General features: G+C 30.4%; 1 protein-coding gene across 1 annotated transcript; it reads left to right on the top strand.

Moving 5' to 3' along the window:
* The first annotated feature begins 2,616 nt into the window (after nucleotides 1–2,616).
* LOC133306408 (serine carboxypeptidase-like 34) lies at nucleotides 2,617–10,474 on the top strand. The gene is made up of 10 exons (XM_061506725.1): nucleotides 2,617–2,905; nucleotides 7,505–7,615; nucleotides 8,005–8,100; nucleotides 8,195–8,287; nucleotides 8,366–8,454; nucleotides 8,573–8,866; nucleotides 9,374–9,510; nucleotides 9,742–9,834; nucleotides 10,024–10,129; nucleotides 10,322–10,474. Exons 1-10 carry the CDS (start codon nucleotides 2,617–2,619, stop codon nucleotides 10,472–10,474), a joined length of 1,461 nt encoding a protein of 486 aa, XP_061362709.1.
* Nucleotides 10,475–18,421: the final 7,947 nt, after the last annotated feature.

The raw sequence follows: 18,421 nt of genomic DNA on the forward strand, positions 1-18,421 counted from the left end.
GGTATTCTACCACGTATAAAAAAATTTCTGTTACGGAATGTACGTAGTTATGGAGTTATGAGAAATTAGTTGGTTAAAGAGTTGGTTATCAGGAAGTGAAAGAATAACAACGTGAGAAATAGTTTGTTGATAAGTTGTTAGTCACTTTGGAAGAACTAGCAGTGTGATGTATCAGTCCATAGTGTACATACGTATAAGTGAATAACCAGTGGTGGACCCAGAAGATTGTATTTATGTCTGCATATTTAGTGACGAGGGTTTGGGGCTGTGCCCCCAATTTTTTTTTTTTTTTTTTTAAATTTTCGCCATGCACAGTATCCATGAAAGGATATACAGTAAATAGTCTTATCTTGCATTTCCAAAACGTTAGATATAATAATTAAAAATGTGATTTTTGGGTACATGACCACAACACCAACCATTAAGACAAGAGAAAGTAACAACTTAGTAAATCTAAACTAATATAAGCACAATGGCACAAATATAAGCATAACAATATTAATTTAAAGAATGTAGTATAACATATATATTATTCAAACATACAGGTTATAAGTAATTGAGAGGCCGAACACATTTAGTTGCTTATAAGTTGGCAACTCCAGAAGCAAAATAGATCAATTTTTTAATAGAAAAAAATAGTTATTTTTGCAAATTAGTGTCTGCACTTGTCCACATAGGCAATAGTACATGGCCGCCGTTGTGAATAACCAACTCACTGACAACTTATCAACAAACTATTTACCACGTGGTTATTCTTTCACTTCCTGATAACATACTCTTTAACCAACTAATTAACTACTCGTAACTATTCCGTAACATTTTCCCTCCCTCCTTTCACCGCTTGTCGTTTCAATTTGCATATATATAGGGATTTGTATTTGTCATTTAACATAACACAATAAATTTTTTTACACACACAATATTTTGTGGGGTCTACACTTTTTGAAGAAAAAAGGAAAAAAATTACAGCACGCAAAACGAATCTCTATAACATTACACAATCGCTTTTCCTACAACATAACTCTTATAAAACCCATATATATATATATATATATATATATATATATATATATATATATATATAACTTTAAATTACCCGAAAAACACAGTTCGGAAGTTAGAACATTTATATATATGCCGTAGTCGATCTGCTATTTTACCGTGAATTGATTATTTTCCCTCATCATTTGTTGTCACTACCGTGCCGTTTCTGGTGCCGGCCCAAAAAATCGGAATAGAATATTCTATTATTGCTTTTGCTCTGCTGTTTAACTTTTTCAGTACTAGCCAAAGACAATTTTATTTGTAGTGAATGTCCAATCTAGATGTGGACATTTTTGTGGTCATATTTTCAATTATTTATGAATGGTTGAGTTCAAGGCAAGTATGTCCAGATCAATAAAGCTTATCATGCCACTTAAAGCAATTGACCAGTTCGCAAGTCATGCCACTTAAACTGCATGAAATCATCATACACCGCATTCTCACACATAAATGAAGCTTTGGAAAGTCAATGTACACCCTTTGTTTATAGTGAAAGCAATAATGAATTTTATAAGTCCTTTATAATTTGAACAAGACTAATTTAAAGTAAATTTGTCTTTAATGTTAGTAACTAATAAGGAGATATCTAATTTTTATTTAATTTAAAGGACATACGGTAATTTCAAAGTACTATAAAATTTAAGAGCATGTACACTCTGTTATCTTGCTAGCGTAAAAATCTATGTTATAGGATACAGTGGAAACACAATCACATATAAAAAAAAATGCAATCACAATAAACTATAAAGCAATATGCAAGGCAGGGAAAATTACAGAAAATTAAACTTTGAGTCCAATATTAGATACTGTATCCTTAAAATAACTTTGTCGCATCTACGTTGTCTAAGGTTAGTGGACAAATGTCTTCCAGGATAAAATGAGTTATCTTTGTTTCAACGGTGGCACTACAAGAAGAAATAGCACCGGCGACCACAACGAACGTTGATCAATCGCAGACCAAGGCAGTATGGAAAGATTAATTTTGATAGAGTTTTGGAAAGGATGAGGAAAAATTTCTTATTTGGATTCATTTGAACATAGGTATATATAGAAGATGAAAGGTCACAAATCAAAGAGTCATAACTATTTGGAAATGAAGAGACACGACTGTTCGCAAGTGAAGAGATGCGTCTGTTCACAAGCGAAAAGACACGACTATTCACAAACAAAGAGGTACGACTATTCGAAATGAAAAGACACGACTCTTACAACTTTTTATTCATAACCCATTTATGCAACACACTCTTACTTATTTACCTTCAAAAAGAAATTCTATTTTAATAAGTTTTTTTTTTTTTTGTCCCATGTATAGTTTATACCGCCTAAACTCTCAAAGCATGATTCCAAAATGGGAAATATCAATAGCTTTTGGGTGCTAATAAAACTTTTGTTTAAGAGGTAAAGCAACAATAGCTATAATATCCACACGACTCGTCAAGCCTCTTCATTATATAAACCAAAGCCCACGCCCGGTTTGGAAGTGTGCATAAAGAGAGACAACAAGAGTGTGTCTTGGTCCCTTATTAGAAGAGGCTGATCGAGGAAGTGAGAGAAAGAAAGAGATACCAAATAATGGCTCTGTTTTCAGTTATTTTCATTCTTCTTCTACATGTTGTGCTTCTTATCTCTTTGACCAATGAAGCTTTAGGTGTGTCACATAGTTACCACCTTAGCCAGGAGGTGCTAGCACAACAAGAAGCCGACAGAGTGCATGGACTCCCCGGCCAGCCTCCGGTGAAGTTCAATCAATATGCAGGTTATATCACTGTCAATGAAACTCATGGAAGAGCACTGTTCTATTGGTTCTTTGAGTCCACTGATAAACCAAAAGAAAAACCTCTTCTCCTATGGCTCAATGGAGGTATTTTACTAATTCCTCACCTATAATCTGTAGAATATACATAGCACAATGAATATTATTTGACATTATATTGAAGACTACTTGTTACACATTATTACATACGTTCTTTTTTTCAATATTATCTTTATTATTGGGTGAAATCTCATGTTCATATATGACTCCATTAATAAAGTGTGAATTGAGTTATATATATTTTTTGGGTGAACAATATCGATCATAGATAATTGAATCAATCTTCTAAGTTGTATGGATTAATTAATCTCCATACCAATTAATGAATGATTGTGACAATGTTGGTATATATATATATATATATTATCACATCATTTAGACAAATGACTAGCTACTATATGACTTGTGCAGTATTTAAAGTTAGTTGATAACAAATTTCAGTGAACAAAAACAAGATCTGCTAAAAAACAATCCTGAAGCAAATCTGGGGCCTCTTCTAACCAATCTGGAGGAGTTTCGCAGAAAGAGCTTATCTATAGCTATAATATACGTAACCTCATTAGACTATGTAAACATTAATGAATTTACAATAAAGTCTGACATCAATTAATGGGTCCCTCCCCAATAGTCTGCTTAAATGACTTATGAAGTTAATAACTTACATTTTTTACATGCTGGGGTTAACCTAATCCTTTTACAAATTCATTAATTTAGCTTACCAATTAATGGAAATAATAAAAAAAAACACACAAAAAATACTAACTGAAAAAGAAGTCAAGAGATTCAATATGAAGGTTGCAGTGATAATTCGGTTGCTTTAGGTCAACAAAAACGAGAATAAAAATATGACATCAACTATGTACAAATTAAAAAGATAAACAACAATTGAATGGTCAACCAAGCTTGCGGTTACTCTCTAGTCAGTGCCTTCAACATGCAGCAAAAACAGCCATAATGAAAATCGATAGAAGAAAAAACTATTGCTGCCTGATAGGAACAGAAAGGCGAGAAAACTTTATATGAGTTACGCCAGAAAAGAAAATGGACAATAAAACAAAAACTTTAACTGCCTTATAGTACTTTATTTTTTTTTTATTTTTTTCACATCTAATTTTTTTTTAATATTTATATAAAAAATTTATTGTTATGATTGAAACCCATATATAGCACTTAAAAAATTGATTTTCTATTATCCACTATTATAAAATTAAATATTTTTCTGGAAATTTTTCCATATATCCCATCCACTTTTGTTAAGCTCTGCAACTCTTCCTATATAAAGTTCACATTTTTTGTTTTTATGATATAATACTTCTGCGGATATATATCTTAGTTTTCATCAAATGTTTTGATATTTAATTTAATGAAAAAAATGTGGAATCTGGTATGTGAATTAAATAAACATATGATATGACTATTCCTACCCAAACAAAAAGCATGTCATTATTAATAAAATAAACGCAAAATCAATATTACTTTGATCAATATATGGTTCGTGGTGGGTTATATATTAAATATATGTTTGCAATATATTATACTTTGAAGAATTAAAAAAATAATATTTAAGCTGACGTTAATCTCAAAAAGGCGAATGATTTCTTTTCTTTTATTATTCTATAAAGATTGATGTTTACAATGATTAAATGAACCACAGAATGTGTGGGTGTAACTTCCATATCATCATGAAGGTTGTTAAACCCCGCAATGATTGATTCTATGAAAGTTAAACTCTTGAACTACTCCATGATGGAATCAACAGATTCAATCGATTTTGAAACAATAAATCATTATTACTATAGCTTCTTTAACTTTCGTGTTAGTTCGCGTTCATAAATTATAAAAGAAGAACATGATAAGGGCTTTTGAGAATACATGATTTTCACATAAGAGATAAAGACATACTCGAAAATGATGAGGGTTTAACAACAGACATCTTGTAAACAATTGTGTTGGAGTAATTTTTCTCTCTAAGCCTTCTTTTCTTGATATGTATTCTGATGGAGAGAATGACATTAGAATTGAAGGGGAGAGAGGATCATCTCTAATATATATATTTCATAACTTATAATCTGGTACGTCCATCATATACCAAATCAATAATATGATTGAGAGTAAATGTATCAGTAATTAATTGGGTCATATAACGTTTAATTGGTAATATCAAGAGTTTTAATATTATAATTATAATAAAATTATTTTAATATTATAATTGACTCTTAATATTTCTAACATTCCTCTTTTTCAATAAATATATCTTACTTTTCTTTTTAAAATAATAATAGCATCCAAGTTGAATATATATATATATATATATATATATATATATATATTTATAAGGCTTATCGTTTCTCAAGCTGCTTGAGATAATTTTATCTCCGACTACTAAATTATAACCGTACAAAGATGAATTAATGGTGATAAAGGAAGAGAGAGAAAAAAGAGAATCATAACCATTCAAAGGTGAATCAATTAATATAAGGAAATAAATAAGCAAAACGACGTAGTTTTGGGACAACCGGAGATAAACTTATCTCAAGCTGTTTGAGAAATGTTTTTCCCATATATATATATATATATAGGGCTTGGTGTTTGTCATTTTAAATGACATAATTTATGTCATTTTAGGAGAGAGATAGACACAGAAAATGAAAATCATGGGAGAAAGAAAATTGGTGTTTTTTTAATTTAAAATTTAAATAAAAAAATTTATTCTATGTCTATCTCTCTCTTAAAATGACATAACTTTGTATCATTTAAAATGATAAATATTTTTTATATATATATATATATATATATATATATATATATATATATATATATATATATGTAGTGTTTTATAATTCTTATGTTACAGGAGAATTAAAATCTTATGTGGTAGAGCCAAAAAGCATGTGAGATCCATATATTAGAAAAAATTATGTGTAGGACCCATGTCAGGCATGTGAGATCCATATGTTAGAAAAAATTATGTGTAGGACCCATGTCAGCACGAAAATCGAAGAGTGTGTAGGAAGATTTCAATTCTCATGTTGAATGAAAATTATAAAATCTATATATATATATATATATATATATATATATATATATATATATATATGAGGCAGACGAACTACTCAAATCAGTCGTTATTAGTTTGATTTTGATTTTTGTATCCATTATGTATATGTAGCTTTTATCCTCTAAAGAACCTTGGGATACATCTCCCCAATAGCTCGCTCAAAGGGTGAGAGTGCCCAAGGCCTTATGAAGGCCATATTAGTTGCCCATCCAATCATCAATGTGGGACTATATATCTCAACACTTTATAAACTCACTGTCACTTTTCAAAGTTAGTTATAGTTTTATTGCTTTCGTGATTAAGCAAAAATGTCATAAACGACTAGGAAATATGAGAGAAGAGATGTAGGATATATATTATAATTTTTTGAGTAAATTTTTCTATCTTGCAGTTTTTATTTTTTGGGAGGGGGGACACAGCTTGTGTTTTGTTTCTGTAGCAAAATAAAATAAAATAATGAATTGTGAAGAAAGAACGAACACGAGGAACATCACAATTCACAGCACATTAGAGCTTGTCCAACCAAAATAATGATTTTATTGGTCGTCTCGATAAAGAGAAATGCTATATAATACAAGACGACATGCTTACAAATTATATGGCAATTTAAACAAGACATAATACAGGTAATAGCTTTGAAATTTTTTAGAATGAGCACATCACATGTGCATAAGCGATCAACGGCCATTTCTTTAGGAGACGATTTGGTCAAAAATGCTTTGTAACATTAAGCCTTTCTCCCCAATAAAATAAGGGTTCGTTGCAGATAAGTTATCTACAGTAAGTCAATATGACGTCGTTTTGGGACAGAAATCATGATGTTTTTGTAATTTTAATTTATTTTAGGGTTATAATAGTCTTTATATTTATAATTTTTTAAAATTTTAATACCAAAACGACGTCATTTTAGAAATAAATGCAGATAACTTCTCTGCATTAACTGCGGAAACATTTTCCCATAAAATAAATCATTAAGTCGAACCACATGCCGTGACCCAATACTTTCCCCCACTTAAAGCCTTTCATCTTTTAACAATAAAAAATCAGCTTATAGATAACACACGCAATCTACAAGTTGCAAATTTTCAGCAAACTGATATCATTCAAACTCGAAGTCATAATTAGCTTATCCTGTCCTACAAAATTATTCTTTTAATTAATCACATTAATCACTTGTGCAGTTGTGCTATTATATGCTTATATATGCAATTGTTTTTAATGCTAAGGACTCTTCAATTAAGATTAGGTTCATCTTTTTTTTTACGAGGATTAAATTCATTTTTTAATAATATTACTGGCAGATATTATATATCGATTCGGTGCATTTGAAATTTTTTCTCCAAGTTAAGACTTAAGCTGTTATGCATGTGAATGTATTACTATAATGTGAAAAGATGGCCCATGTTATTTATTTATTTATTTTGCTGGTCTTTATTCTTATGGTATCTAGTATCTAGTATTCATGTTTCTAATAGACAATTGAGAAGTAAATAGAAATTAGCTATAGCCTATACGAATTGATAACTTATTGTTACATAAATGTACATCGATCATTGCAACTAATGTGAAAAAATGCATGACTGTTTCAGGTCCTGGTTGTTCCTCAATTGGTTATGGAGAAGCAGAGGAGCTAGGACCCTTCTTTCCACAGAATAGCAGCCAACCAAAGCTAAAGTTGAACCCTTATTCTTGGAATAAAGGTTGGTGAATTTAAATTGATACTCAAAAACAAGGTCCTTTAAACTCGGAAGTTCATTCGTGAATTTGATAAATGTGTTAATTCGAGATAAACTTGTATTATTGGTGACAATGGTGAAAATTTTGAAGTTTAAAATTATTGCATGACTTCTAATTTTGCACTTTGCTTACTCATATGTGATTAAGAGAATTTATTTATGTTCTGAATGATGAAGTTATGACATTGTTACTTCATTAGATATAATTTGTCAACATGGTACAGCTTTTAAAACTTTGCAATACTTTTTTATTATGCACATCTATATATGATCTTTTTTATTTATTAAAAAAAAAAAAAACTGGGCTAAAGAAAGCAATAATACTTAACCATTATGATTTCTATTTTCTACAGCGGCAAATCTTTTGTTTCTGGAATCACCTGTTGGAGTGGGATTCTCCTACACCAACACCAGCAATGATATTAGTGAGCTTGGTGACACCGTTACTGGTAATGCTGCTATCATCTAAGGATTTATACACCTTTTTTTTTCTTGCTTTCACTTAATCTGATTTATTGATGGGTATTGATTTTCCATGACCAGCTATGGATTCACACATCTTTATCATCAAGTGGCTTAGGAGGTTTCCACAATTCAGATCACAAGAGTTCTACATTGCTGGCGAAAGTTATGCAGGTATTTTTAAGTTCTAAAACACCATACATTTTCTTTGTGAAATATACATTGAGCTCATTTTTGTGTATGACATTTCAGGACACTATGTTCCCCAGCTTTCTGAGCTCATTTTCGATAATAATCATAATCCTGCCAAAGAAGACTACATTAACTTCAAAGGGTTCATGGTGAATTTTTCTATCTCATCAAGCTCTACCTATGCATAATGAATTAATCAAATATAAAAGTCCGAAAGAAACGAAGTGAAACCATTTTGAATTTGAGACAATGACACTGCTTGTGCAGATTGGAAATGCACTAATGGATGATGAGACAGACCAAAAGGGTATGATAGATTATGCGTGGGATCATGCTGTGATATCTGATGGTTTATACCATAACATCACAACCAAATGCAACTTCAGCCTTCCCAATAAAACAGATGACTGCAGTAATGAAATGGATAAGTACTTCAATGTGTATAATATTATTGACATGTACAGCTTGTACACTCCCATGTGTCTCACCAACAACAGCGACAGCAACAGAAGGAACGTCCCTGCCATCAAAGGCGTATCCCCTCATTCTTTTTCCAAATTTGTGAGCTTTCCTCAACTTAACAGTGTTTCTCTCTCGAATTCCTCGTACACTAGTTAAGTAATGAATATTGACTAGGGTTATATTCACAAACTTTTTTTTACAAATTATATTATGTCTTATCGGTAACACTCTACTCAAGAGGGTGTTACCGGTCAGACATAACGTAATTTGTAAGAATTTCTAAATAAAAAGTTTGTAAATATAACATTCTCCATGAATATTAAGAAAAAGATTTATATTGTAATTTGTAAATAAAAAATTTATAAATATAACTTTTATCGTGAATGTCAAAAAAAAGATTTATAGTACATCATTTGAATAACTTTACGGATGGCAACATCTGAGTGTAAATGATCCCATCTTATTTTTCTCCTCTTTATAAATTAAACACTTCTATTTGTATATTATGCACAAAGTACAATATCATATCTAAATATGGTACAAATAACATCACTTGCCGAATGAACTGCAAAACAAGTATCATGTTGGTGTATTTGATTTTAACAGGATGGGTGGCATAAAAAACCAGCTGGATATGATCCTTGTGCATCAGATTACACTTATGTGTACCTAAATATGCCAGAAGTTCAAAAGGCACTGCATGCCAATGTTACCAATATTCCCTATCCATGGACTCACTGCAGGTTTTGGTCCACCTTACCTTTTTCTATTCTGTACTCTTTTTCTGTTTTTTCTTTTCTAAATATGATATTTATTTATCTGATCAATTAACTTCAGTACTTTGTTAACATTATATATTGGAAAAAATCATCAAATTAAACCTTAATCTGTACCATATATATTAATACATATCTGATAGGTTGAAAAATAATAAATAAAAACTGTATTGATGCTGTCCTTTTGTTTGTCCTTAGCAATAATATCTCATTTTGGAGTGATGCACCACAGTCCATGCTTCCTGTCATCAGAAAGCTTATTGCTGGTGGTATTCGCGTATGGGTTTACAGGTAAATTGCAACATATTTGTTAGTCCATTTTGAAAACCACGAGTAACTAATAGTTTTTTTTTTTAATTATCTATTTCTAATAATTTGTTAAACCAATTGTAATATTGCTGAGTACAACTTATCCTACTAAGATTTTTTTGTATGAATAAATAGTACCAATATTTATTTCTTGGTTTATTTGAATTATAGTGGAGATACCGATGGAAGAATTCCAGTGACTGCAACAAGATACACACTGAGAAAACTGGGGCTCAGCATTGTTCAAGATTGGACTCCCTGGTATACCAGCCAGCAGGTAAACCATAGTGTATTTTGAGACTTTCCTTGGTTTTTCTTTTCCAAGGGAATTAAATTATGCTAAAGTATAACATACAACTTGCTCAAAATTTTAGTTTTCTTTAAAACTCTAGGCTAAATTGGTGTAAGTGTGTAACCCTGCTATTAATTCAATTATAGTTTGAACTTAAGAATGAAGGGTGGATTACAGGTGGGAGGATGGACCGTTGTATACGATGGGCTCACTTATGTGACCATAAGAGGTTCTGGTCACGAGGTTCCTGCTTTCGCTCCCAAGCAAGCTCTTCAGCTACTTCGACACTTTTTAGCCAATAAGACATTACCACCTCAACCAATTCAATGAGTTTTCTTTTAGTTTATCATTTTAATAAATATATGTGTATGTCTTTTTCAAAGAACCTTAAACATTTCTTTCTTATCTTCGTACGAAAGATACTGTAACAATCAATTATCATTACTATCAATATTATTATCAATTAATTTCACTGTTAGATTGATTATGTTGATTCAATAGTTATATTTATTTTCATCTTTGTATGATTATAATTTTTCATATTTAATATTTTATATTTATTTTCACCTTTGTATGGTTATGATTTCCCACATTTAATGATTTCACATTAAATATGAGAAATCATAACCATACAAAGATGAAAATAAATATAATCATTGGATCAACATAATTGATCTAACGGTGAAATTGTTTGGTAATAATATTAATTGATTGTTACAATATCCTACCTCTATCTTCATAGTTTTTTTTTTCCTTTTTCTAATCGCATGATGCAATGAAAGGTATCGTAAAGTAGAAGCAATCAAGCAATTATATCAATGGGGCAGGATATTCTTACACCGGTGTAAGAGTTAGAAGTCTTACACTCAATCTTGACCATTGATCTACTTGTATCCAATGGCTCACATTACGAAAAAATTTGAGCTCTTAGATATAAGTGGGATTAACGGACAAGTTTAAGAGTGTAATTTACACTGGTGTAAAATGATCCTGACCCTATATATATATATATATATATATATATATATATATATATATATATATCCAATGGCTCACATTACGAAAAAATTTGAGCACTTAGATATAAGTGGAATTAACGGACAAGATTAAGTGTGTAACTTACACTGGTGTAAAATGATCCTAACCCTATATATATACGTAAATTCAATGTATGTTTTGATAATTACAAAGTGGCAACAACAAAAAGAGAAGAGTATTAATCAAGAGCAAAAAGAATCAACCATATGTGGATATTGAAGATATATGATGTAACCACACAAGAAGAGTAATGACATATCAAAGTAAATAGAGACGCTTGGATAAAGAGCAACAAGGAATAATTAGAAGAGCAACACCAAGATCAAATACAACAAATCATAGACAACATCTAAGAGAAGCTCAATATCTTAACCATGGTGAAAAATGATCAAAACCAACAAATGTCAAGCATTGTCATATCCAACAAGTCAAAAGCATCAAACTCAAGTAAAGATCCAAGACACAAGACTTGAAGCTAAGTCTAAAATCATATTTAGAATATATCTTTAGGACTTAGAATATATGTGAGGATATATGGTAGATTGCATTGCATGAGCTCAAAGTTTTCTCAAAGTAAACGTGTTTTTCGAATTGCATAATTATAACCTTTATATACTTGAAAGAAATTTGAAAAACCAATGGAAAAGATCCTTGACATATTTTATAACTTCAAAACATATTTATCATTTCAAGATCTTTCACAAAAAAATGGTTGGAAGCAAGCTAGAACACATTTGAACTTAAAATTTGTTGCATAATTTCGCTGTTGTCTTCCATACAATTTTTCTTATCCAATATGATGGATTTGGATCTTGTGTTCTTCATAGAAGTAGTAGATCTTTCTTTTATATTTCCAACAAGACCAAGATCACATTAATCCGACAAGAATAGCTTAAGTTATGCCCAAAATAACAAATAGTATTATTGCTGTCAAATTTCCAGCCTTCCAACAGGTTGGGAATCGATTACCACCATGTGGAAATTGATTCCCTCTTCCTGGAATGGTTGGGAATCGATTCCCTAAGTATGAGAATCGATTCTCACTACGACATAAAGCCTATAACGGCTAGTTTTGCAAAAAAAATCATTATAAATACATTCTTTGTCACCCTAAAACGTGATGATCACTATTCCTACACATCTTAAGGATGATTTCAGAGTTTCTACTCTATCATCTGCATATTATTTCATATCTTTCAAAGATCAAACATATTTGAGTTCATATTTTGAAAATTCATATACCCATAGTGCTTCAAGTTGTATATCCACACTTTGAGAGTGTATATTCATTTCCAAATATTTCTCTCCTTATATTCTTGAGTTGAAAGGATTTTGAGACCCATTGTTTGAGAGGTAGCCAATTACCTAAGTAAATTTGGAGTGAATTGTAAGGTTGCCAAGTACCCGTAAACTTGGAGGTATCCAAGAACCCGAAGTCTTAGAAGATTAAAAAGGTTTGTCAAGCACCCGTGAAGCTTGACCATTAGTGAAAGAGTTGATCGAGCGGCTTTAGTCTGGACGTAGGTCACAAGTAGTGGTGACCAAATCAGGATATATTGTGTTTACAATTCTCTAAACTCTAAACTCTTTATTTCTACCACTTTAATTGCTTCTTTGATATCTTGTATATGCTAGAATAAGTTCTATAATTGTGATTTATTATATGTTATGGATTGTTTGAATGCATTCATTAGTTTTTCATATATCAAAGTGTGCTTTAGATGATTATTTAGAAACTAGAATGGGGCTTTTACGAAAATCTTGTAATACTCAATTTGCCCCCTTCTTGAGTATGGAAGCCACACTCCTAACAATATATATATATATATTTATATATATATATATATATATATATATATATATATATATATATATATTGAGAGAGAAAAGTGTAATATCCAAATTAAAAAAGAAAAAAAGAGAAGATGTTTTTGAAGAAACACAAAATATCTAATGGCATCTTTTACCAAAATTGAAGACTTTGAAAAATGGAATCTTTAAAAAAGATATTTGTATTATATTTTAAAAAAAATCAATTAAAAACCACTTTATAACCCCCCCTAATGTTACGTAGGAATTAGGAAATTGAGAGGAAGAGATAAAGATAAAAGGAAAGAAAGAGGAAGGAGAAAAAAGATAGAGGAAACGAGAGAAAAAAAGAAAAAAAAAGGTAAGGAGAAAGAGGAAAAGAGAGGGAAAAGAAAATAGAAAGATAACATTGGGAGAAAACTTCATTCTCTTATTTTAATTCTTCTTCATCTATATTATGTTTAAAGTTGGTATTTCTGAAGTTATTTCTTGAAAAACAGTGAATTTGTCGTTACTCTGTTCAAATATTTTCTTCTTAATCTCTTTTATTATTTTGATTTGTCTCTTATCTTTGATTTTATGGATTTGATTAATTTATTCATATCAATTTTGAGAATAATTTAGAATCAAGACCGTAGAACTAAGAAATTCCTTTAGTGCCAAAAGAATATTACGAAATATGTAATCTTTTACTGAATAATTCTGATGTGACTAACCCACAAGGGGATCAGAATGGTTATATGATAAGGGACGTGTTATCATGGCTTGAGCTCCGCCATACAGAACCTTTAACATACAGAATCCAGCAGAATTTGGGCGCTCACAGAATTGAGCATTAGTCATTCCAGTTTAAGATTACATACTCTTTGTTATGTTTATATGCAGAAACCCACAAAGGTTTGGGTAGAACTCACAAAGGATTGGGTATATATTTGTTGAAACGCACAAAGATTGGGGCTTATATTTATTATTCATGATATTATTTTATTATTATAAACGTATTTTGATAGAATGATAATTTTTACTAAAGTGGTTGGATTGGTTATAGTTCGAAAATCTCAATATTACTGAGATTTATCTCACATTTGTTTATTTTTATGCTAACCTTTCCAGAATAAACAGGTCAGTATGTGTAGCTTTGGAGTAGGGTAAAATACTATGGTTAAAGACTTTGAAGACTATACGGAGTTCGGTGGAGCAACTAATAGAATAAAAAAAATGTTTCTTTTCACTTTAGATTATGATATATTTATGATGTAATAGTGAACTTGGCTTCTGTATAATTAAATTTTAGAAATATTTTATCATGACTTATTTGATATCCACTGCGTTAGAATCTCATTTAAGAATTAATGTGATATTATCTATGCTAGTTAATTATAGAGGATATTACATTTTATGGTATCAAAACGATTCAGGTAAATAAAAGACTTAATTTAGATGTAGCGTGGTATTTTGTCATAGATCATGCATATTTTGAATTATTAGTATTGAGTCTGTCCAACTCACTATCATGAAACAATATATGTAGATCTATGACAGATACAAGGCAAACATCTTCAACTTCTGATCCAGAAGTTAACCCAGTAACTGATGCATTTACCCGGTTGGCAGAAGCTCTTAAAGAACAGACTATGACAAATCGGCTAATTATTCAGGAGCTAAGGGAGGACCATGCAACCAGAAACCACACTCATAACTCTGAGAGTGAAAGTGGACCTAGATCTGTGAATACTCAGGGAGGATCTAATCCTGATTACGAAGGATTAACTGAATTCCATAAGCATAAACCTTCCACTTTTCGTGGAGATTATAAACCTGAGACAGTTGTGGAATGGATAAAAGAACTCGAGACAATATTCCTGGTAATGGATTGTCCTATTATTTATCGGTTAAATTTTGCCACATATATGTTGATTGGAGAAGCAAAACATTGGTAGACAAATACCAAAAGATACTTCCAAAGACAAGGAACAGAAATTACTTGGACAACATTTAAGGATGCCTTTCTGGAAAAATAGTTTTCACAAAGTGAAAGAAACAAGAAGGAAATATAATTCCTTGAATTAAAACAAGAAAATATGACTGTTGGTGAATATGTGGCAAAATTTGAGAAACTATCTAGAGATTCCAATTATGTACAAAAAACAACCTGATGAAGAATGGTTGACAACTAAGTTTGAATATGGAATAAAACCTAAACTTAAAAGTATGATAATAAGATATCAAATAAGAAACTTGTCATCACTAATAAACAGGTGCAGAGACGTTGAAGCAAACATAAAGGAAGTTGAGGAGGCAATGAAGAAAGCCAGAGGTACAAACCAAAGAAGGAAGAATGATGACAACGACAATAAAATATTTCCACAAGCACAATACTTTAAAATCAACTTTACTAGCAATGAAGAAAGAGGAAATGATAAACAGATGAATTCTTAGATTCAGATATGTCCTAAGTGCAAGAAATATCATATTGGAGAATGCCTAGCAGGAAAAAGGTGTGTGTTTTAAGTGTGAGAAGTGAGGACACCTGATGAGAGACTGCTCTTAAAATCAAGGTCAGAATTCATCCAACCAATCAGTAGTAAAAGGAAGAATTTTTACTCTCAGTGGTAGGAAGCAGTTTAAATTTGGTGTAAGTTACCAATTTTTGACTTCTCACCTTGAAGTTTTTATTTCCACTAGGAAAAATATAGCTATATTCTAAGTTTGTAGGAATTATTCTCTTTAAATTAAAGGGAAGTTATTTGAGATAGATTTAGTTTAGTTGTCTATATTTGACATAGATATGATTTTTAGCATAAAATAAAGTATTTACACACTATGTGAATTACAGATAATTGAACAAAGTTAATTAGAATTTTTTCTAGAAGATATGTCACAATGGAAGCGTGGTGGATTTTAGGCAATTGAATAAGGTTATTCAGAAGTATTTTTAAAAGGTATGTCTAAATTTTGGGGACAAAATTTTATTTAAGATAGGGAAAATGTAATATCCAAATTAAAAAAGAAAAAGAGAAGAATATATTTTTGAAGAAACACAAAATATCTAATGGCATCTTTTACCAAAATTGAAGACTTTGAAAAATGGAATCTTTGAAAAAGATATTTGTATTATTAATATTTTAAAAAAATCAATTTAAAACCACAATATACCCCCCCTTTCCCCTCCTCTTACCTTAATGTTACGTAGGAACTAGGAAATTGAGAGGAAGAGAGAAAGAGAAAAGGAAAGAAAGATGAAGGAGAAAAAAGAAAGAAAGAGAAAGGAAAGGAGAAAGAGGAAAAGAGAGGGGGAAAATGGCAATATTGGAAGAAAATTTCATTCTCTTATTTTAATTATTCTTTATTTATATTATGTTTAAAGTTTGTATTTCTGAAGTTATTTATTTAAAAACTGTAAATGTGTTTTTACTCTGTCCAAATATTTTCTTCTGAATCTCTTTTATTGTTTTGATTTATCTGTTATCTTTAATTTTATAGATTTGATTAATTTATTCATACCAATTTTGAGAATAATTTAGAATCAAGACCGTAGAACTAAGAAATTTCTTTGGTGCCAAAAGATATTATATAATATGTAATCTTTTACTAAATGATTTTGATGTGACTGACTCACAAGGGGATCAAAATGGTTATAGGGTTAGGGATGCCTTATCATGGCTTGAGCTCCATTATACAGAATCTTTCACATATATAACCCAACAAAATTAGGGCGCTCACAAAATTGAGCATTAGTTATTTCAGTTTAAGATTACATGTTCTTTGTTATGTTTATATGCAGAAACCCGCAAAGGTTTGGGTAGAACCCACAAAGATCTGGGTATATGTTTATTGATAACCCACAAACATTTGGGCTTTTATTTACTATTCATGGTATTATTTATTTTATGGAAAAAATGTTTGTCCTTTTAAAGGATATAATTTTATATCATTTCATATCTTAACCGTTGATTTCGGTCAATCAACGTTATAATTTATTGCTAATTACTAATTAATTAATAAATTTGACACAATAAATTATAGCCACTGATCAATGAAAACCAACGGTTAGGATTTAAAATGACACAAAATTATATCATTTAAAAGGACAAATATTTTTTCCATGTTACAAAAAATGTTTGTCATTTTAAATGACACAATTTTGTGTCATTTTTAATAAAACTACGTCGTTTTGGTGTATTTTTACATTTTCTCTCTTTCACTTTTTTTCCTAATTTTATAAAAAAGAAAAAATTATCAAAAACACACCAAAATGATGTAATTTCATTAAAAATGACAAACACTTAACTCATATATATAAATATATATATATATAACAAATTATGAATTTAAAATTTAATTCTTTAAAAAGTACAACCACCAAGTTAGTTGTACTTGGTGGACAACCAACTTTTTGTTCTTTGCGAAAAGAAAAACGAACTTAAATGAAGTTACAAGCTAAAACATCACTTGTATATGATTTGGAATTCTACCACGTATAAATTATTTTCTCTCACTGCTTTAATCTTGTCGTTCAATTTTCATATATAGTTTTGGAGCATGTTATATTTACAAACTTTTTTGTTTACAAATTACACTATCTTCTTCGGGAGAACACTAATCACACTATTTTCTCCCGAGAAAACATAAAGCAATTTGCATAAGTTTGCAAAAAAAAGATTTGTAAACGAATCATTTCTCATAATTTAGAACATCAAAGTTTAAAGGGAAAAACTATTCTCATGTTACATGAGATAAATTTTCTCTCATACACACCTTTCAATAACTGTGTCATCTTTCTCTTTTATTTTATTTTATTTTTTCAGGTGGTGGAGCCCACAAAGTTATTTCTATGACATGAGATAACTATCTCCTTTAACGTAAGAATAATAAAACCCAAGCTTAAATTACCTGAAAAATGCAGTTAGGAAGTCACAAGTCACAACATTTATATGCCGTGGTTGATCTGCTATTTTACCGTGAATTGATTATTTTCCCTCATTTTTTATTTTTATTTTTTTTGATACATTTTCCCTCATTTATTGTTTTCACTTTTCACCATGCCGTTTCAGGTGCAATTTTATTATTGCTTTTTCACCACTATAATTTAAAATCGGAATTAGAATATTCTCTTATTGCTTTTGCTCTGCTGTTTAACTTTTCAGTACTAGCCAAAGACAATTTTATTTGTAGTGCAAGTCCAATCTAGCTAGCTCTGGAGATTTTTGTGGCCATACTTTCTATTTTTTATATATGGGTTGAGTTCAACGCAAGTATGTCCAGATCAATAAAGCTTATCATGCCACTTAATGCAATTGACCAGTTCGCAAGTCATGCCACTTAAACTCCATTAAATCATCATACAACTCATTCTCAAAAACATCATGAAGCTTTCGAAAGTCATTAATGTACATCCTTTGTTTACAGTGAAAGCAATAATGAATTTTG

The sequence above is a fragment of the Gastrolobium bilobum genome, unplaced genomic scaffold (genome assembly GCF_033153095.1).
Source record: "Gastrolobium bilobum isolate Gb01-03AN ecotype WA unplaced genomic scaffold, APGP_CSIRO_Gbil_v1 utg10835, whole genome shotgun sequence".
NCBI classification, from domain to species: Eukaryota; Viridiplantae; Streptophyta; class Magnoliopsida; order Fabales; family Fabaceae; genus Gastrolobium; species Gastrolobium bilobum.